This window comes from Lineus longissimus, chromosome 2 (genome assembly GCF_910592395.1).
Source record: "Lineus longissimus chromosome 2, tnLinLong1.2, whole genome shotgun sequence".
In the NCBI taxonomy this organism is placed as follows: domain Eukaryota; kingdom Metazoa; phylum Nemertea; class Pilidiophora; order Heteronemertea; family Lineidae; genus Lineus; species Lineus longissimus.
The window spans coordinates 1,543,311-1,566,015 of NC_088309.1; the positions used below are offsets into that span (position 1 = coordinate 1,543,311).

A 22,705-nucleotide genomic window follows, 5' to 3' on the forward strand; every position below is an offset into this window, starting at 1 on the left:
ATGATGGTAACAAATGGTAACATCTCGTGTGATATATAGCTCCCTAAACTAACAATGAAATGCCAGAACCTATGAATCCCATTCTGCATGCACTTTTTATCATATGCACATGTGCAATGACGTCAATGAAAACACAAACTCGATGCACCAAGCCGCAGTCGAACTGTTGACGCGAGAAGGCACTGCGTCTGGCATGTCCTGACAGGTCGTCTCCGGCCTTGACCCAAGTTATTTACCAAGAGCTATGTCCCATGCTGATACCGTTAAGAACAGAGTCAACAAGGCAGTTCCGATGCCATAGGTCCGTGTCGTCGGACAGTAAATCAAGATTGACGATTAGGCCGTGGGCGTAAGAAGGTTCATATCGAATTTGAGTTACGGGGGACCGAGTTATTTGATGAAGTTGATTTATTAATGAAACGCGAGAAAAAAAGAGTACTACAAAGTTATAAGCAAGCCGATAGCCTAATATTTCCTTTAACTAAATGAACCCGCACTGCGCTAGCTCAGCAGTTTACAGCACCGCAAAAAGATAAGCAGAATTTCAAGTTATTGATTTTATCGCGGCTTAACAGTCAGTGGTTTCTTAAAAGTAAGTCAATAGAGGAAATTAATTTCAAGTTGTCGATAATCCGAATGACATACATTGCCCGAAGAGATGTCTGTGGAAGAAGTCGAGATGGAGAATGAGGTGAGCTGTGCATTTGGTACAATACGCGTAGACACTAACGTAGGAAAGTTGCGCGAAATAGATGCGGTGTTGATCGTTGTACATTGGGTTTCACGTGGAGATGTTTACCGGGGTGTAGCCAAAAAACAGTTGCGGTGAACTGTAAGATTGTGGTACATTAAGCGTAGATTATAACGCCCAGGAACATCAAGCGATATACAGAAGATCATATGAAGGGGATTAAGGTATTAACATTCTGTACTCTACATCCTGACCTTGTCGAAGAGCTCGGAGATAACAAAATAGTTATTTGAGTCCCAAATTGAATTAGGTGGGGAAAAGAGTCTCTCCTGCTTTGTCAACGGAGACTGCTCTGAAATCTCTCGCGGGTTCTCGGCTTTTAGATCAGAGATTGGTATCGTCAGAAACACTCCTTTTTCCACATTGCACTTCGATCACGCCATTTCTAACATGACGTGTTTCTTTGGGCCATTATTTTCTAATTACAATAGGGTTACATGGTGAAATGAGCAAAAGTCAATGAATTTGATACTGTCTTCCAAAGGTGCAAACATAAATTTCGTGCTGTGACGTAAATGTGGTGGGGTGTATAGTTCAAATCGATTCATTTGCACGGGTACGTTTCAGAGGTGCCGACTGAAGTTCGGGGCTGTGTTGCATTAGCCACATGGTGAAAAGATGCGTCTCGTGCAGAAGCTTCATTATCTCCCTCGTATTGCTACTGCTTTTCATGTCCGTAAAAAGGCTCGCGTACATACTACGTCAATTCGATAAAATTACCCACAATGCATTGGAGTGGAAATAGGTAATGGTAATTCCGATAGGCTGGAGGATGTTGTCGATTTTAATTAACCACGTCGGATACTCGGGATATAGCGAGATTAGTAATCAATTGTTCTGTGAAGAAGTCGTAGGCGGAGATGAGATGGTTCCGACACCAAAGGGTGATCGTGAACTCCGCTGGCGGTTTACCCGAATATGTCTCATTCGGCGTATCATATACATCGGCTACATCCTGCATCTGACCACATCTCTGCTTTTCCTAAAGACCTCAAACTACAGTTTATCCAATTCGGTTATGATCAATTTGCGTAATCCAGAAACTAAGAAATGAATCGAGAACTTACCACATTGATAAGTTGGACCATGGCGAGCCCAAATTCCACATGAATTATATACGAGAGATTAGTAACTGGTCGGATCAATGGATTGTATCCTTGTTTATCGAAGAGATCCTCCACAAGACGGACTTCGTCTTCACTGCCAAGACCTGAAGGTAGAAGAGGAAGACAAATTGACAATACGATCAAAGATAAAACATTGTTTCATCGACTTGAAAAAAGCCCAAACACAGTCGTTACAAGTAGGTTTGAGAACATTTTGTTTTGGCAAATTCTGAGTGACATCCCTTCTGATCTTCTCGGCTGTCATCCATCTGAAATTCAGCGATGTTTAGCAACCCTTTTTCGTAATGATATTGACTATACGATGAGAGTCTTCTTACAGGGACAGCCCTGGGAAGGAGTTTGCTTTAGCAGAGACGTTCTTCAGTAATACAAAGCACAGTTATCTGACCCAGAAGAGCAGCTTTTCTTTAATTATATAACTCTCAATCACAGGTTGTGGTATGTTTCGGTTACATTGCTGCCACTTGGACGAGTAGGTGTTTTAGAAGCTGACGTTGCTTTTATTCTCAGAACCATCCTCTGGGAATCAGGGATTAATGTTCTCCCTTGCCATGGCAGTGCAGTCCCTAGGAAGATAACACTGACCCATCGACTGAATTCTTCTGAGTTCCCCACCGCATCTACACTAAAGATGGAAAAATTCCCATCAATTTGAAATTCCGATATGAACTTTTGTTTGTACAGTTATTCTTCGACCCCACATTACGATAAAATTCGGCGACAAATCAAGGATTGCCATTTATCTTCAGCATACATTGTGATATGTGAACAGTAATTGTTAGTGTCCTGCTCAAATACAGAGGCACATGTAACAGAACGACCAAGAACTTCCCTAAACAGACCTGGTTGCCAGGACAACGTTAGCTCAGCTCAACCCCGAGATTTCCCCCACAATTGACCCGTTAGACTAAGGATGAAATCTGCTCTTTTATCTCTATGCGCCCGATGATGTTCGCTTGGAATGTTATTCATAGATTCGTGTAATAAATTGCACTACAATTGGTCGATGCTTTTGATCAATTATATTCTTTTCTATCGCGAATGATTTTATCGGATTGATTGTGAGCGTTTCTATAGAGACATCTACATGTTTGGTAACCTTTTTCATTATTGATACATTGATATTGCAGGTTTTGCGATCCCTGCGAACGACGAACGTCTGTAGATGTGACATCAATTCCTGTGCTGATTCATGTACGCGACATTTGTAAATGATCTTCTCTACTTAGTTGATCAAAGAACTGGGGAAGTTTTAAAACGATGTCGTCATACCGTTCTGGTCAAAGGTACTCAGGTGAACTCAGGAATGTGACCAGAGTCAGCTTGTTCAAGACAACTTTTACGCTGGCGTTAACTTAAGTTGGCGTTAACTTAAGTTGGTGTTAAGTGTAAGGGCTTAACTGAAGGAGATAACGCTATGTTAAGTTAACGCCAGCGTAAGGGACAAACGTTGTTTTGAACAACCGGGCTCTGATCACATATTCCAAAAGTGTTGCACGACACTAGATTATATTACAATGCCTGAGGAGAGGCCTAACCAAAGCTCTTTCACGGCGTCAACTAAAGCCAGTCAACTATGACACTGGCTGCCAAGAGCTGTGGAACATTTCTATTTGTGATCCTGCTATTTCCGTTTAGTGACAAGAGGTCAGCCAAGTACCTTTGGCCAGATCGATCTGAAAAACATTATGCTTCATCGTTCGTAGCTCCTCATACGGGTTACGAGATTCGTCTATTCTGTCAGTTGTGACGAGTTTATACATTCGAGTGAAACAAAATATTCCCCAAACAAACCCACATAGTATCAAGATCCATCATTTGAAGCCAGATTAGTCTCCAATGCGACTGCAATTAGTAGAATTAGACATGTAAATACCATAAACCCCGAATGACACCAAGTTCGTGACCTGCCTGCTCCAGCGCTGATATAAGTCCCCCTGATCACCATCGGTTCACATCCCTAATCCCTCACATTCAGAAAGGCTGAGAGTAAAACGACGAATGTCTGAGATTTTATCAGACATGAGGGGGGGAGGGTCTTTAAATTGTTGAGAGATAAACTTCGTCTGAGAGTGTCCATATTTCAGGAACCACTAGTAAAGGCTAAATCGCTTAAAAGCATTCCCACACAGGACATTTATTTTATCAGCAGTAACGTCGATCCTCAAGGCTGCAACTGGCTGGTGAGGCCATGTGTGGTAAATTTCGATTTTGGAACCGCTCAAGTGATTCTATTGTTCACGTTCAGTCACCTATACTGGATTTTAGTCAATAATGCCGAGTCAGCTAAAATGTGAATTCCGGGTCAAATCTACATATAACTGGAATTGGGATATGCAATATGTAAATGAAAATGAAATGCATCGATCAGGCTTCAATATGTTTTTAATATGTTTTCAATATGTTCTTATCTCAAATTAATTAAATGGTACACAATAAGTCCCAGTACATTCAGATTGCAGTGCTGCTCACCCACGCCACACGACTGAGCCAGATACAAAGCAAGAATATCGAGCATGCGATATATTATTGGCTAACACGTTGAATTGCGTGAAGCCCAACGAGACATCATCGCAGCTAATAAAATGGTTACATCAATTACAGTATGCACCCGCGCCCTTCGCATCTAGTGCATTCACAACTAATGTATTCCATCTTCCATGTCTGCTGCTTATTGAAAATCATCGGCTTGCGTTATGAGGCTGCCAATGCATAATCAATAGACGGGGGCATCTCTGTCAGGCTAATATTGTACGCGGGCATAACCCGCAGTGTTATCGCCAAACGATCACTTGAGGTTTATTGTCCGGACTCGAATAGAAAGGCAGATCTGGTCATCAAGGACCGTCTGTGTGTATCCCGCGAAGATCAAGTAGTTTTACCCAATGGAATTCAGTATTGGCACACTCGAATGGGGGATATCATGAATTCCAGTGGGGTTATGCATTACAACGGTAGATTCTCCGGGTGAGCTGTGCATGTCATCATCAGATATGCAGATCTATCGAAGAAGCAGGAACACTCTTGTGGCGTTCCCTAACAATGAGGGACATACTGATGCAGTACGGTGACACCTGGTAGCGCCTAAAAACGGTTCTAAGAGTTCTACGGCATGGTTTCACGTCGATAGAGAGTTTGACTCATATTCAATAAAGTCGCTAGTCATTGGAAACAAGATTACCAAAAGAGTACCGCGCGGAAAGAGCACTTTCGTCATCTAATCACTTAATTTCCTGAAATAAACGAGGAGAGTATGCAAATTACCTTTAACAACTGGATTATAGGCAGTTCCGGTTCACCAGACAAAATATATTAAGTATATTGAATCAATATGTCTTCTTCAATAATGAAAGAACCTTGTTGAGACGACGGCATTGACATTGTTATATAAATGGAGGTCTTGCAAGCAGTATCATTATCAGAGACGCAGACACAAATATTGACAAAGTGAGGTATCTTTAATCTTATACTCGTGTAAAAGCAGTCTTAAATGCCTGGGATCCGGATGCAGGACTCTATCAAGCACTTTACTAAAATCAAAATGAACTGCATCAACTTGATTCCCCTAGTCTGAGTCTTTGCTTCAACAGCCTGGGTGCTGGTTGAGCCTTTTTTTCATTTAATCTCAAGATATGACGTACAGTGCATATCGTAATTTGTTTTCGAAAGCGTACGGGTTAATTACAATGAATGATTTTATAGCGTGATTGAAGCAAGTGTCAAAGAGAAGAAAATAGTGCCACGTTTCAGGCCCCAAGGGTGACGTTAACCGACCAGACAAATGTTCACTTTAGCCAAGAAGCTGGGATTTATGTGGAGCCGTACTTGACGCTCGGAATTAAATGTACGAAATGGACAGAGCAGAAATTGACCTGACATGATAGGATTCATGCTACTATTTCGAAGTGGGTTTACAGACAGAGAACCCGGGGGCGGGGATGTCTGTACGGTACTTAAGAAGCCATGTACTGGAAATATATGTCACAAGCAATCACACAAGCTCGATGAGCTGCAGATTGAGTAACTTTGCTAGTACTGTCGGCAACACGATCCAAGATCCCTCAGGTTAACGAACGGAGGCGAGTGACAGGCACTGATTTTTTTTTTTTCGAACATCAGTTTTTTTGTTTTATAATGGCGTCCCTCCGACAGACCATTAAAAATTACTGAACGAGTCTGTAAATCTTGACGTAAGGTAATCATACCTTAACTGTCGGCACCATTTCCAAACGGAATATCATAAAACATCTGAGCAATCTCAAGAGAAACGACTACAATATGACATGTAAACTAGCTGATTCAAGCCGCATGTGACTATATGATGTCGATGTAATTGGCTGGTTACTGTGTATATCGACATATTCAAAGTCAACCTCGTGATAAAATCACGCTCAACCAGTGCTCAAAAACGGACTCCCCAAGAAACCGTTATTTTCTGACACAAAATTGATTGAATTGATTTGTTATCGTACTTTTGTGACATGGTGGAGAAAATCGTGTGACCGAGATTTTCTGTAGAGCAGCTAACTCTCTCTTTACAGCCATTTTAACATTGAATATACCACTGGTGCAATACGGTGCTTGATTACGTTCGGTGTGGACATAAAGATTCTGTCCAAGATTAGAAAGTCTCATTTGGAAAGCAATGACGTCAGAGTTCCCAAAGCAACCGGTGAACGTGTATTATAACCGCATTGCCATGGCAAAGAGTAGAGAATGGAGTCTGCTTGGGTCGTCCCAGGTGACGGTCGCTTTTCTGCTGCTTTATTAGGTTTGGTATAATCGGTGAGCGGACTGCTGAGGTATTGACCGGTAATGGTCAGATTGAACCAAACAAAGCATCAGGCCGATACCTCGCACGCCCAGGGCTTAATTGACATTTTCAACACGCTGGGGGCACATCTCAATCAGGGCCCACATCTATTTAGAGGACCGCGTGTCGTGCTGATATCTGCCATCTTGGAATTGACGCAGTTAACCACCGGTAGCAGATTTTGGTCTGACTCTGAAGTCACTCGCAGGTAAACTGGCATCCATAGCCGCCTCTGGTTACCATTTAAAGCAATCGAAATTCCCACAAACACCCTTTTGGTTGTCGGTCCCTATGAAATCTATGCTTTCTTTCCAACAAGAAGCGTTAGTATTTCTGCAACATAATCGTAATATGCAGCTGCATATGGTCCAAACAGCAGTTCAGCTGAGTATCACGGTTATTCTCTATCTGCTTCTTACTTCTCATGTGATTCCTACCGCGGTGGAATTTCGCCCGGGGTGTGAAAAATACGATATTGCATCCTTCCATACCTCCCACCTCCGACAATGGTACATGAGTTGCCCTCAACACAAATATTGATGAAATTAAACTTAGCACCGTAACCGATGCAATGAAATCAAAACACAAATTCCCCCTGAATAAATCTGTTATGGATCGATTCCTCAATACTTAAGAAACACGGCTCATCCTGGTATTAACTTGTCTAGGTAATACATGGGTTCTGCGAGGCTGAGGAAGAGGGACAATCAATTAAGACTGATGGATGGTGTCTCGGCATGACAGAATGGGCGACACGTCAAGCAACGGGTTTAGTGTGGTTTATGTGACTGAGGAGTATCTGAGGAGACCAATGACGTGTAGGTTGGCATTGGTTCGTTCTAAGGTGTACATCTAAGAACAGGACTCTTGTCCTGAGGTCGAGGTAAAGGACAAATTTCCCATGAAGTTATCGACGCTGACCTCTACCGTTAATGACAAATAAGTTAATGGCTTGAGCAACAAAATCTTACACATAAAGTAGCATTAGGCCATACATTGATTTTTTACGATGTTTGGACAAAAGGAATTGACAACGTCTAGCGTCAACATTTTCCATACGAAATTGTGAAGTCCCAGCGAGACTCATCGGATCATACGGACAACAACTATACAGGACCATTACGTATCCTTACAAAGATGAATTATGAGACACACACCAATCATATGTGGAGAGGCGGCATATTTCTACATGGGGAGACAATTCTGAGCGATTGTTCTTCATTCGATCCAGTCTAGCGTCTTGTTATTAGATGGTGTTCTATGGAGCGAGAGGACATGAAAACATCAAAGCACTGGCAGTACCATACTGAGATTATCGATCGGCTGCATATGACACCTGTCACAAACCCTAAACAAATGTCTTCACATGTTTTCATTAGATTCGTCATCGCAATGATTTCAATTATCAGTTCAATCGTTTTCTCAATCGTTATGTTTTCTAGGCAGATTCAAGTGAACTGTTTGTATGCTTGGATACTGCATGAAATGCTATTGATGATGTTCGCCCGACGCAGATTTATGTGGGCATTGGGTATGTACCCGAGTAAACTGAAATGTAAGTGGTAAATATTTCCGACTCAAATAAGCCTGAAAAGACTCGACTTTCCCCGTGAATGTATGGAAGTCTCATGCCTACACTACACTTCCTCTTCTAGTTCAGCTTGAATACGACAGTAGCCGTCGTGTTACAAAATGAATCAAGAGCTACATGTACACTTTGCATTCAGCCTAGCGCCATATCCAACACTGCTAAAACCTGATTGTTATGGGCGGGCGTTCATTGCCTCTCATCTCTATTGTTAAGATGCCAGAAAAAGTTGGGCAATTACGGCCTAAACCTGTAATGGTAATCTGAAGACGTATCATTTGTACATCTCCTTTATAATCATTGCAGCACAAGCGTCTGCTCGTCTGGACAATGAGTTTTTATTCATTGTCATTGAGAAAAACACGAGTGTGAGCGTTCGTAGACGTTTCGTAAAGCATGATAAGCCGTAAGACCATCCAGAGTAAAGCTAAGGTCTCTAACTCGGGTTTAAGGTTAAGCTTTGAATAATGAAATATGGGTGGAAACTTCAAATTACATCAACCAATCGTTGGTTCACAGATTCGCCTGCATCTCGACAGACCAATACGCAGTACTGGGCCGAACGCGAGCCTCATACCAAGCCACAATCGTTGCCTGATTTGATAAGCGTTCAATTCATTCCCCAGCCGTCACATAAGTCAATGTTTGCATGAGTTTTTTTCTTCCTAATCCTGGTGTAAATCCGTTTTTGTATTGACCGCAGACTCCACATCCATGCAGAGGAAGGAAATGTCGTTAGATGCACTGATGACGGAATATTTGCTAGTTTGAAATGTGGCAGAGCCATATTTGGCTACTAGAGCGACCCACATTACGGTCTGTATGCAGCTCATGTCGATGGTTATTGGGGAATCAACAAAATCTGTACGCCGCGTGAATATACGACAGATTATCATTAGCAACAAATGCCTCAATGTCAAATCGTTTCTTCCGAACATTTGTATAGGGCATCAGCATTGTTGCCAAGTTGTTCTTGATTTTCCACAACACTTATTTTTTCTGTCAGAAGGGTAGAACGGGTCAATATGATTTCACGGTGTGGATATGGCACGTGGCACTGGCTGGACTCAATACTGAAATCGCTATGACCATGGATTCCGGACAGAAATTTACTCGACAGAACATAGACCCAACCATGCGGTGTGAATTTCAATTCCACCACAGCTTACTTTTAACAACATTATCAACTCAAGTATTTCAAGTAAGCAACGTGACGGACGGTGCGATCGAGTTTGCTGTGTTTCAAACAACGGACCTCAATCGAAAAGATCTATAGGCTACCTCTGAGACCAAAAGGAGGCCCAATGCATTTTTTACATTGAAAGCAGTGCGATTTGTACGCTGGCTGGGAAAGTTTTTTCATGTTGAAAAAAAATTATGTGCTTTCCTTTCCCAGCCAGCGTAGATTTGACATCGAGGAATGTTAGCATCAGTGCAGCCCGAAGAAAAAAGGACAGGAAGCCCAATTTTGCTCTTGGCCATACAAACGCTGCTGTAACAACGATTTCGTGCACGATATGCCGGACGGTATATCTAATAAACCACGCTTCCCTTGTCAGCATGATGAGAACTAGTCATTAACGACAAGTCTTTCTTTATATAGAAAACTGCTTCAGGATTAGAGGGTGAATAATAGGGTCTATAACTTGCCAGGCATACCCAATGTTGTGTTTGCCATTTCCTCGGTCATTAAGCTAACGAAGCTTTATGTAATCGACTTGGTCAATATTTTGAAGTATTTGACCAAGATTTTCACACGGATGTATCAAAAACTCAAAAACGACTTCATTATAAGTAACAATGCCACCATAGTTCTATATTTGTACCCATGGTTTTCTGATATACATATTTGTTTCTATGATATCTATTCAAAAAAGGCAGTAGTCCTTTCCGATCAGATCGTAAACCTCTCCTGAATAACAATATCCAATTCGTTAGCAATATATACACTGAAACACAAAGCCACAGTCTTGCATCCTTTGCGAAACCATACCGCGGTAGCGTGCACTACCATGGCAACGCAATAAACATTGCTGCATAATGGTATGCCTTGTCTTGTCGCTGATCTACGGCTGCCGTAGCTGATGGTGGTTAAAAGCTAGATTGATGACATTCTCTTGACGTTCACTAACAACGCACACTTCTTCTAAGCAGCGCCGCTTGATTAAGCTTCTTTGCCGAAAGCTGTCATAAAATATAATCATCTACTTTACGGAAAGCAACATTTGTAAAGTATTGGTATTTTTCAATGCAATGGACACACAAGAATGAATTAAATCAATCTTGATCACGTCAAATCCCGTTAGATGAGTTTAAGAAACATGTCTTGGTAACACGGTATTTTTAATTCATTTCGTTGACACTGACTGTACTCTGATATTGGTGTACATGGTGCATGGGGAGGGAAACGAGATTGATAGGTAAGCTTAGTTTTACCGGTAGGATTATCTGCATGGCCCACACGGGAGCGAGGTCAAGCATTACAAACATAAAACCAAGTTGGGAATTATCACAAAATACTCGTCGTGCGACATGTCAAATACTATTTATTATAGCCAAATATCTTGCATTATGGTTGTGACAATGTCCTTAAAAGGCCAATAAGGTACAGATGCAACCATCGAATCCCATTTCTTATCTTATCCTTATAATGATCGGGTTCCTTTCGGGACGTAATTGATCATATGGTGCTGTGTGCATGCGGAGCGAAGTGGTCCGACTTTGAGAGATAGAGTCCACGCAAGCTACTCATGTTTCTCACTTGGTGGGGTCTTAGCTTGCCCTGGCATAGACACCAGGTACAAGGAACCTCGGTTTTGAGTCTCATTCGAAGGACTGTGAAGAGCCAGGAATTTTAGTTCCTTGAAAGCCACGCCGGTTCATCCAGACATACGATCCTTGGTTCTCCCCGGGATCGAACCCGGGCCCTATTGCGTGGTGGCCAGCAGTGTAAACCACTAGGCCATGAGGCTCCATTTCGTGCCGTCAGCGAAAAAGACACTTTTGTTGACAATTTGAGAGGAGCAATTAAGACTTAATATGATGTACATGTTACCATAAGAAGTTAATTGGAAAATCAAGTGTGCTTCGGATTTTGCTTAAGTTTAAATTATGATCAACCGCAATATGACAGCAGTGACATGTTTACATCCTAAAATCCAATTAGATTAATAATGTCCCCTTACCAGCGAAGATTTCAAATATATGACGTTATTAACTCATTTTTGAATTAACTTCTTCATTCCCAAGCATTAGGTTACTAAGTTAATCCGTGTTTGTGTGTTAGATTATTACACGGCATCCGCTGTGTGGGGTAAAGTAAGAATTGCCAAGAACCATGAAAATTATTTCAGATCAATATTGGTGTCAAAGTACTATAATGCGTCAATAAAATTGAAACCCTCAAGTGAGTTTCTTACGCCACAGGACAAATTATTGGGTCGATTCGGAATGCAGTGTTGGTGGTCTTTAAGCGGGATTATTTTGAAGAAGAAAATGTTCACTATGATTTTAGACTCAGATCTCATTAAAAAGAGCTTTTGTGGTGAAATATAGCGGTATTCGAACTCGCTTTTTGTTTCAATTAAACTCTGAATGCCCGCCATGTATCACCGGCATCATTCTGCTGGTGCTTTACGATCCATCAATGTTAAGCCGTGGGAACTGTTTATGTGCAATACTTCAGCGACTAATTAAACCACTAAATTGCACCCGAGCCTATTAAGAAGTAAAAAGTGATGTAAGAAATCGTATAATTTTGACGTCTCGATTACAGTCTCTAAAAAAGTCATCGATTCTTGATTAAACTTTTTAACTAATTTTTTTAGCTATTGATCGCCCCCCTAAAAAACCTTCTTACTCTCTGCCGAGCTATAATATTACTCTGTCATGCTTATCGTCAAATGCCACAATACAAAAGTAAGACTGCGCCTGGCATAACTGTAACGAGTCATCTTGCAAACCTATCGCTTACAAGCCAAATGAAGCATACTAAATGTGGGTTGTTCTGAACTACTCCAAGAGCCTATCTCGAAAGGTAGTCTAATAGATAACGGATTCTAACAGCCATCTAATGAATTTTGCATCGAACACACTGTCAATAGAAGTGAGTGTTATTGCTAATCGTTATATCGACAGAAATAATGAAAATTCTGACTGAAAGGACTCGACTAGCAGTATTGATGAGTGCGGACGAAGTGAGACGTAAAACTAAACGGCTAAATGTCTTTATGATGAGGCCACTGCACATGGGAACGAAGTTTATGCAAGAATGAGCTTTGTTCATATCCTCTATGATGCTGACATTAACATTGAGTAAGCTGCGCGAGAAGAACTTAAACGCATCTGAGAGCCCCTTTTGAATCAGGGTTAACTTCTATGCCAACATCATGTGTCCGATTATTATACCCATCCCTTGATTCAACATTCTCATAGCATCATACCATCCGACAGTTTCTGAATGTCAAAATGCCACTCATTGAGATAGCTTTCCTGGTGTCACCCCGACTCCCTCCTGCCGCATGATTTGCAGTGGCCGAGTTCATTATGAAGAGCTTACCGTCTCCAGTAATTGTGCCCTTAGGGTGGACACCATGTTCGCCGTGTTCGGATCACGGGGATACGGTGGAATATACAGGTGTCATGGTTCAGGGGTCACGGGAGGACATTGTGATGGCCCCGATATCGATATGTCAAGAGAGATATCTTATACACAAAGAAGACATCTTTAACATAACTGATTTCCAGGAAGATACATGATGGATAATGGTAAGACTGTTAGTCGAGAGTAGCGTACAAAGGGTGAGATTACGGCAAAGATATTCAACTGCAAAGTGGTGCTAAAGGGAATGAGACCTATCGTTATAAGTGTACTGGATTTTCAGTTCGGAGGTCGAAGCTTAATGCGTTTTTTTGTTATAGTAACATGATATTAAGTCAACGTATCCCAACATCTAAAGTGCTAAACGATCTATTCATGACATATGCACAGAAATTTTTTTCATGAAATAAAAAAACAACACTTTGATCAGCAGCACAACATGTATCGTTCTACAAGGACGAAATAGATCGTCATGTTAGGTCTTCATCCGGCATCACGAGCAACACCCCCGTGTCACAATACACTCTGGCCAATACATGTATACCATGGCCTACACCTACACGTATCAGCACTTAAATTGCGTACGTCATTCTCTCTCAGCAAATTGTACCATGTTATCAAAAAGCTCTTCCAGTGCAAAGGCGACTAATCTGAACCCCATCACGTTAGATTTGACAAAATTTGGCTCTTTGATGCATAGGCTATATACTAAAATTTTTAGTAAAACAAACCTACAATTGCGAGAGAAAAAATACACTACACAGGTCCTTTCTCATGAGAAAGATACTAGTTTGGTAAAACGTAATTTACAGTACATAGTTACAGGAAAGCAGGGAAAGAACAGTTTTCCCCAACTTGTGAAGGAACCGCTCCAACCGGAACCCGGCGACTAGCGATCGGTGAGAGCACATGGTGCATCTTCTACAGCAAGTAACGTTACCAGTACACTGCATAGACCATGTAGATTACCAAAAAATGATATTTACCAGAAGAAAGCTTTCCTTGGCTAAATCCGATCGTATTCCATAGGAAGAATATAAATCCCAGGCCTAAAAGGGGTGTCCCAAACCGCATAGTGCATCGTCTACATTTCCTCTGTCATCGCCCCGTGGCGTCAAGCCGCTGTGCTAGCACATTGGCCAGGAACCTGTTGGCACTGCTGTGCTGTGCGCAGCGACGTCGCCGACAGAGCAATGGAGGTTTGCCATGTTAACACCGATCAAATACTCCCTCGATTGATCACAGCTGAGAACCAGTATGCGGTGGCTTTGTGAGAAAAAACCCGCCGCTGAATCTCACAAATGAATTATCACGGTATGAAAGGCTAGTCACCGCAGAGAACGCTGTGAACCTCCGTTCTCGTAATATCCAAAGTTGTCAAAAGCTATTATAATAGCCAATCGAATCAAGGTATTCCCGATCGACATGATTCAGAATATGTGTGAAGGCTGTGCTATGAAGACTATCAGTTGGATCTTGAACATCTTGATCGGATCGGCTTATTCACAAAATATCCAATCCCTATACAATCCAAGATCTCGACGTGTCCTTTGCGTCTGACATGAAACCAAATGAGGAACGGAATACCTCGAACTCATTGAGTTATAGCGAGGCTGCCGCTATGTATGTAGCGCCTTACGACAGCGTAGCCGGTAAATCCATTTTCGCATGCTCTGCAGACATGGAGATACCTCAAGGCAAGAAACTAATTTCTTGGATAATATCATAACATGGGTACATTTTACAATTCAATACATTCTTCACACAGGGGAAAGTTAATCACGGCCTAATACCAGACGTGCCGTGGGCGAAATGAAACCTCGATTTATTCACTGCGAGCCGCTTTATTTATTGCGGAGTGCGTTCAGTAAATGTCCACCATTTATCATCTATTTGCTTTATGTCTTGAAAAATAGCCACGACATTGGCACGTTATATGATGCTGCATTTAGTGACCTTTGTACGTGATGAAATTATAATCAGTGGCTATTGATGCCAATATGGTAAAGGGGTTGATGCTCGCTCTCATGTAGAAAGTTCCAGCTACATTTAACAGAAAGGTCGGGCAACCTTTTGATGCATCGATGTCAATTATTCTGAGTGGTGCGAAGTGACGATGAATGAATAAAATATGCTTCCGGTGCTGAGTCATTCAACTATAAACTCACTAGACACTTCAACTTCAACAGTTTTATATTCTTCGATCCGTTCGCAGAGTCCCGGCCTTGTAGTGACTTTGTCCACACAAGACCGATTCAGCATGTGAATTGATGCATATTCTTTGATTGATATCGCACCACAAAATATCAAGGTCTGCAAAATATCAAGGTGGCACTGGCATCTTCATTGAGACTCCACTTTCTGTGTGTATCGTAAATCAGCATTATGCAAATGGGAAAGGGGGATGTATAATGCGGTTAGGGTTCGGGGCTGGAGAAGGATGTAATGGGTAAGTCAGATATTCGGCACAGCTGATTGCAGTGTTTGTTGAAGTCGACCTAACATTTGTACGATCATTTATCACATTATCTGATGACCAGGCGCATTCAGTGGAGGTAGATCAGATGATCAATAGCTACTACTAAAAAGTGACGGCACATAACCGTACTTGTTAGTGATGGGGATCCCCACCGGCATGGCCGAGGGGGATGAGCACTGAGCAATGGATCTTACTTCAAGGCTAGAACGACCGTCTTGCCTGAGGGCCTATTCGTATTGGGATTATCAATCGTGCAATGATGATGTACAACATTTGCCCGAGAAAGAAATGAAATTTTCGGGAAGCCATATTTACTTATATCAGTGACTAGTACATCAGCTTCTTACACACAGTCAAATTAAAGGTGCTAGGGGTTCACTCCCGATGACTACTTAAGACGCACCAGCACCGAAGCCACGATATAACGGTTTCTTACCTGTCGATCTAAACAATATTCTGCCATACATGCCATGCCAAGTATCATCTTTCGTCTCGTCTGCAAAACCACAAGTCCAAACTCCACACAGAATAGCGAGGCGAAAAAGGATATTCGTAAACATCCTGAGAACCCACCAAGAAAATATCCGTTTAAAAAACTGCTGCAGACATTTCAAACTGAAATGCCACTTTTAAAATATGGAAAAACGATACGTTTTACGATGGAAAATTAGCACCACAAAAGACTAATTAAGAAAGAATTACGTAATAATCAAAGCTTGGATTAGTTAGCAAAGTCACAACAAGACCTTCTTTCTTCCATATGAAAACAAGCCACATTTCTATTTTCATTTCTGAGTGCGATATTATATTAGTATACCCACAGTTAACCACTTTTATTAAATCACGAGAAGAATAAGAATGTATGTTCTACATGAAAGTTCGAAGGGCTATTATGCTAAATCGGTTGAGACATGTTTAAAAATAACATTTAATTCGTTTGAAATTTTAATATGCACATTATGCCAATATAACAGCAAAGACTTACGATATTTTTAGTGTGAAGCTATTTAACCTTGCCGCCTGCATACCTGTCTAGAACACAACGTTCTGGTCAGTTTCGGTTTTAACAAATGGGCCAAAGGTATCTAACAAGTCTACCAAATCAGGACTACGACCCACTAGCAATAATGACACTAGCATGCTTTGGTCTACCGGTATATTTCTTTCGGAACTGCTAAGGCACGTTGGTCATAAACGTGACGACAGAGCGTTTTAAGAGAAGCTGCTGTACAAGCTTTACTAATGGCTTTTGTGTATTCGTGCAGACACTGACTGTGAGTTTCTTTAGAAGAATACCATATTATCCCCCATCGATTCACACATCGTACGAGATTCGGATAGTCTCATACTTTTTCGGACTGTTTGCGTCACGTTATAACATATCTAGAAATAGCTAGTAACTAAACTGCATAGCGCCGCAGGTACAGCATACGGCATATCAGTCGTCATTTGGTAGTTTTTTAGTAAGTATTTCATGAGTAGAAAGTGTAGCACTTAAAAGGATCTGCAGTGTCAATCAGATCACGTGTCAACACGATAGAGAATAGAGAATAAAGAAAGCACTCCAAAATATTAAACCTTTTGTTGTTAAGTTTAACGTTACACAATAAAAAGGTCGTTTTCAATAACGATATATGAAAAAAGTTGTATAAATGAGAACATTGTATTAAGAACTTAACAGGAAGAACGATCTTCATATGACATTTAGAGTAAATCTCGTCTAAGAATACCGTCCTCTTATGCTAAAAAGGGGCTGAGCGTGCCATTAATTCATTAAAATATTATGGACTAAATACTCGAATCAATATTCAAACCTGAGACCTGGGTTCACATGACATGTACGACGAGCCGTTTAGTACTCGATATTTGGATGGATTGCCAAGTATAGACCCTACCCTCCTGATAATATTAATGGTTGATAATAATTTACACTTCTTCAGCACTTTTTCGAAGTATCATGATCATTGCTCAAAGCGCCTTTTAGGAATGATTGTTATATTGGTGTCGACAGAACCATCTGGGATTTTAAGGAACTCCTACGAAGCACTCATTTAATTTCGACCAAGTAATGACGACAAAATTCATGTGGCAATGACGACATGAGATTCACAAGACAGAGACTGAGTAACGCATTTTCATGTGATGAATGCAACCACCCACCATTTATGTGTCTTTAGATGCTAGTTTGCAAATATACATGTATTTTATTCACACCGGTTCACTGACAACACGTCCGGGACGAACACGAGTATGATTGATTGATATCACATCCGACTTAACAGTTTTAATGATGACCTTCGAAGCAATCCCTCGACATTATGATATCGTGTTATTGAACGCTTCGTGCAGAACACGCATATCATGACACGAGACTTAATGACATTGGTTTAGCATATACTCAATGACATGTCCACTATTGATTTCAAGATATAAGCTAGAAAATGAATCGTCTTCATAACCTCGCTTTATGTACTGACGTATTTGCACAGTAAACATACATAACCGATTTGTACCAAACATAACTCTGAAGTTGAGATGCATAAAAACATATGCAGCAAAATATCCAATAAGTTTCTCATTCGTAATATTTACCATCCCAAATAAATTACAATGTGGAATACTCTTGGTGATGCTCAAAAAGAAAAAACTGAATGACGAAAGTTTGGAATAGGACTTTGCCACTGCAGTCGTCGCCGTGGGTAAGTTAAGCGCCGCCACAGGGGTAATTTGATACTCTACCCGTCTTCGCAGTAGGTGAAAAGCGGAGGTAGCATAAAACGATGCTACCCGTACCAACCGCCAATTGCTAACTACCAAATAACCACTGGGGCTGAGCGTAGTTTCGCCACGCCGGTGACTGAAGAGGGAAACGCCGATTCCCAAAGAGAGAACCCGCGTTTATTAGTGATGGGAGGAAATCCAGACACGGATGAGCCCTCTACGATCCATCTTGACTGACTAAAGGAATTACTTGGCAGGGTGTCTATTCATCTTCCCAAATGTAGACACGAGAAATCAATACTTAAGGATAAACATGAACCTGGATCTCTTTGCCTCGTGTATGTGCAAAGCTGTGCGTCTCACTGTGGGGATTTAGAAGAGAGTTGAGGTGAAGTGTGCCGAGTCTTGCGTTCGGTGGCTTGGTGGGGCGCAACAGCTTTGTATGAAAGGGTGGCGAGAAACGAAGGTATTCATTCTCCACTAATAGTGTTTAGAGCGTCCATCCCTGAAGCCCAATGAAACAATTTGTTGGTCTACCCTTTTTGAGTGACCACATGCACATACTCACGACATGTTTGGTCGGGTTAGCAGCGATCATCAGCCATAAAGAAGTCTAACACAGGTAACAACACTTGTACTTACTGTTCAAAGTACACTTATTCGTAGAACAAGTAGATATCACAAAATAGAGAACACACACGAGAAAGAGAAGAACGCCTCCACTCCCGCAAGTCATTGTAAAAAAACAAGTTAATGTCTTATAAAACGTATTACTGCCACAGGTCATTTATTTTTGATGTAATTTGAGATTATCAGCAGTGCATTAATAAATCAAAATCAAAACAATCAATAATTTCACGGTCCACACGAACAATTCCTCAATTACTAATGGCTGTGCGTGCGAGAGAATAATATGTAAAAATAACAATGATATACAGAAAAAACCTCATACTAGTTTTTGGACCGTTCGATGCGTTTGATCAGTCATCTTTAGGCCCTACAGGCCACCCGACATGATGATAACACCCTATTCCGCATTTCGTCGCTTTTCCCCCGAATATCATTTCTGCACAAAGAACGCTTCCACTAATTCATCTATCAACCATTTCAACACACTTCAAAGAGTATGGTACGATTTGCAATTCCGGCATCGCCTTTTGATCTGCAAGGAAAATTGATCAACTCATTTGAGCCGAGTTCTTGAAATCTTAAAAATCATAATTACGCTCATGTTATTACTTCCCACACAAAATCCTGGAGCATCACACCATCTGAAGCAGGTTTATTTAGTGTTTTCAACACGAATTCCCGATGAATATTTGCCCTTAATTCAAGATTATTTAACATGTTCAATCCAATAACTTGCCACATATGCACAGTTTAACATGGAGTTACTCGAGTAGGAATGATAAATGGCTGACGGCCAGTACTGCAGTCTAAGGATTCAAAATGAAACTGAAGCCCTGCCATTACTAAAATGAATATTCGAATACACCCAGGTCGAAAATGGATACAAAATTGAAAGATTCATGTGACATCTTCAGTAAAGATCTTAGCCAAGAACTTACAAAAATTTAGAAACGAATACGGATTTTCGACGTGGGCGTGCAGTAAGTCATCCATTGTGATCGCTCGTTACTACACATCTCAGTAGGAGCTGCCCTGAGTTCCTCTTGAGTTCGCTGTCACGTCAGTCATGCCAGTCATGTCAGTCCACGCGAGGCTGACAATATTAATTCAGCAGCCCACTTCAGCTAGTTTCTTTCGTATCTCTAGCATCTGCCTTGCCCGTGGTCTCCCCATTGGGAACCCACCTTAATCAATAGTAGGTACACTTGAGATCAATGGCTGTGACGTTGGCCACTTCATCAGTAATCTGTCTATAGATACATTCAACCAGGCGAAGATCGTATGAAAAGGTGCTAGACAGAATCAAAGGCTTTAGTAAATGTATGTACTCCGAGGAATTAACTGGGTATCGATGGAGTACGATGGAGTGCTTTTCATTTGCGAAGAGGGTCGATAGAGAAGAAACAATACCGTGTCCTGGTCGATTTATGGCCTCTATCGTCATTCGAACATGGTGGGTAGGCCCCCTATTGTCATCAATATAGACAACATGATCAGTGCATCAACGAATGTACGCTAATTAAGTCAACCATCACCGTCTCCTTGATTGTTTATCTTGGGAAGGCTTTGGAGTTGAGTGCTGAGGAAGATTCAATCGACCACTGCCAATGCAGGTCAAGCTGACTCAACATTGGCGATATCGGATTGTTCGCCTCGAATTCTGTTTGTCGTGAACAAGTGTCAGGACGGCCCTGTCAAAAAAGCATATCATTATCAGATTGGGTGAAGGCTGAACGCCGGATTGGCGATTGTGCAATAGCGTTGCACTCAGAAACGATGCCAATTTGACACAAACGGAACTTCTACGGGCGTCACATTGGTCTAGACCCCATAGTCACGGACATCGGGCGGAAGAACATAAACACGCCATGAAGATATGCACTGGACAGAGTCAATCAAACACGATGCCTGGATCGGAATCAGAGCAAATGAAACTATCGGTCTATTTGCATTCGACGAATGAGCCGAGGCAAGTACTCTTCTCTCTAAAGAACCTGTATGTAGGCAGGCAACTGGATATTGATTGCCGAAGCACCATCTCAAATGACATGCAAAGGAGATATGCAATATCATGAATATCATATTCGAAGTACTTTAATGCTTGGATGATCAGAAAAGTGTACATCGAATGTATGCGTCCTCTTCAGAAAAGAGGTAATGGAGACATTAAAGGGAGGACTTTTGAAGAGTACGGATTCGGGAGTTTGGTACCATCCCATATCCAAAGGGCATCTGTTTGCCCTGTTCGTTTTATATAACGTAAGGTGAATCCGGAAATGCATCAGTGCACGAATATTTGAATATTTTCATGTTTTGTTTTTTGTTTTTTTCATATAAGATTGAAATGGTAAGACGTTTACTCTGGTTAAAACCATTAAGTTAGACTTTTTAACAATAAATTACCTAAATTCATATAAAGACATATGCAAATGCTGTGCTGTCTTGTAGATAAAGCTGAACCATATACAGACAGTATTCATATCTATCTGTACTGGTCGCAATCATGCAGTCTGATACCCTACACTGGATAGGTCGACAAATTTCAACGGACCACAGGGAGACCGGGAATATTTTCAGTGGGCGGGAAAGATAAGTAATTCGATATGACAACAAATTTGTCATTTTCGTAGCATCGAGCGTTGGTTTTGACAGGTCAGTAGATATTTCTCGCTGACAAATTAAATGTCTACCAATTTCCGATAAGGGGGCATCCATCATGGCAAAGCTCGATTTCAATTGGGTTTGGGCCTCCTGTGGAATTTGGTGATATGTCTGACAGTTTATTCGCTCTCTCTGTATTGATAAATCAATGTATCCTCACAGCGACAGAGCAACGAGTCGATCGATTAAATGACACTGCTTCATACTTGTACATGAGCTGCACGTAGAAGAGAAACATGGTATGGAGAGTTGTAAGAATGTAATATGTCCTGTTGTTTTTGAAACAGTTCACCTTACCACTTTACCAGCATTGCTGAGCACAATGTACCTTGTAATGCGAACTAGCGACATGGAGGTGACGAACAACAAATACTACTCCGATGTTTTTACAAGAAAGAAAGCCAGTGGTTTAGGTCAGATTACGTCCATCTCAACATAATCACAAGTTGATTGGAGAAATGTTTTATTTAGGTACGACAAATTTGAATTGGTGTTTTAACTCGCTGTCGGAGTTTTCACAACAGACAGGTTTTTACAAGTGCGGAAACTGCTCAGCATTAATGCCATACTCTGGATTATTGAGATACATCACCCTGTCATACAAAAAACAGTCTCCCTGTTTACTTAGGAAATGGGATTTTCTTTCTAGGACACCATATATGTTGATGGACCAGCAGCAGTCAGCAGAATGAATGTAATCACTGGCGACACTTGATTTATTCATTTACTTGGTCAACGGTCGGATGATATCAAACATTGGCGGTGCGTGATGACAACTTGTGCTGTGTTACAAATGAGTCGCTCCAAAACGCGAACTCTCATTTTTAATAAAGATAAAGATAAAGATGAAGATGAAGTGTTGTGCTGAATCATATATCCAGCCACTTTAGAATCTGATCAGGTCGATGGATTCTCATGCACGCGTTGACTAGAACTTGCTTCACATTGAGCATACTGTTGGTCCAATAGCTTTGATCAAACCAGCATTCAAATAAGCTGTCAATGGCAGACCTTCAGCCCCCGCTCCTTCTACCAGCAGAGACGGTTAGACACATATATGTACCGTGGCCTTCTGGTATTGCTCTTATATACGTTACTGCACTGCACATGTAGTTAAGGCTCCATCTCCACCTACCGTAGGCTGAGGACCCTACAACCATGCCAACGTGCAGCACTCATCCGCCAGCAGTTCAGTCTCCAATATTCGTGTTGTTTCTGACACGTTTTCCCTGTAATAGTGGGGACAGCTCCTCCATATTTTTACCTTGTCATTTGCTGGTGGAGTAGGCTGGTCAACAGTTACACAAATCAATGTCGGCTGGCGGGAGAGCAAAC

General features: G+C 41.4%; 1 protein-coding gene across 3 annotated transcripts in view; it reads right to left on the minus strand.

The window, feature by feature from the left end:
• LOC135500665 (acetylcholine receptor subunit beta-like 1) overlaps positions 1 to 22,705 on the minus strand; it is a 102,717-nt gene that overhangs the window by 13,488 nt on the left and 66,524 nt on the right. For 2 of the 3 annotated variants that reach the window (XM_064792273.1, XM_064792282.1), the window contains exon 2: positions 1,819 to 1,961. In XM_064792273.1, coding sequence (XP_064648343.1) covers positions 1,819 to 1,961 — 143 coding nt within the window. Of the gene's footprint in view, positions 1 to 1,818; positions 1,962 to 13,865; positions 14,210 to 22,705 lie in introns of those variants that run through there. The other variant, XM_064792266.1, reaches the window with a different exon arrangement.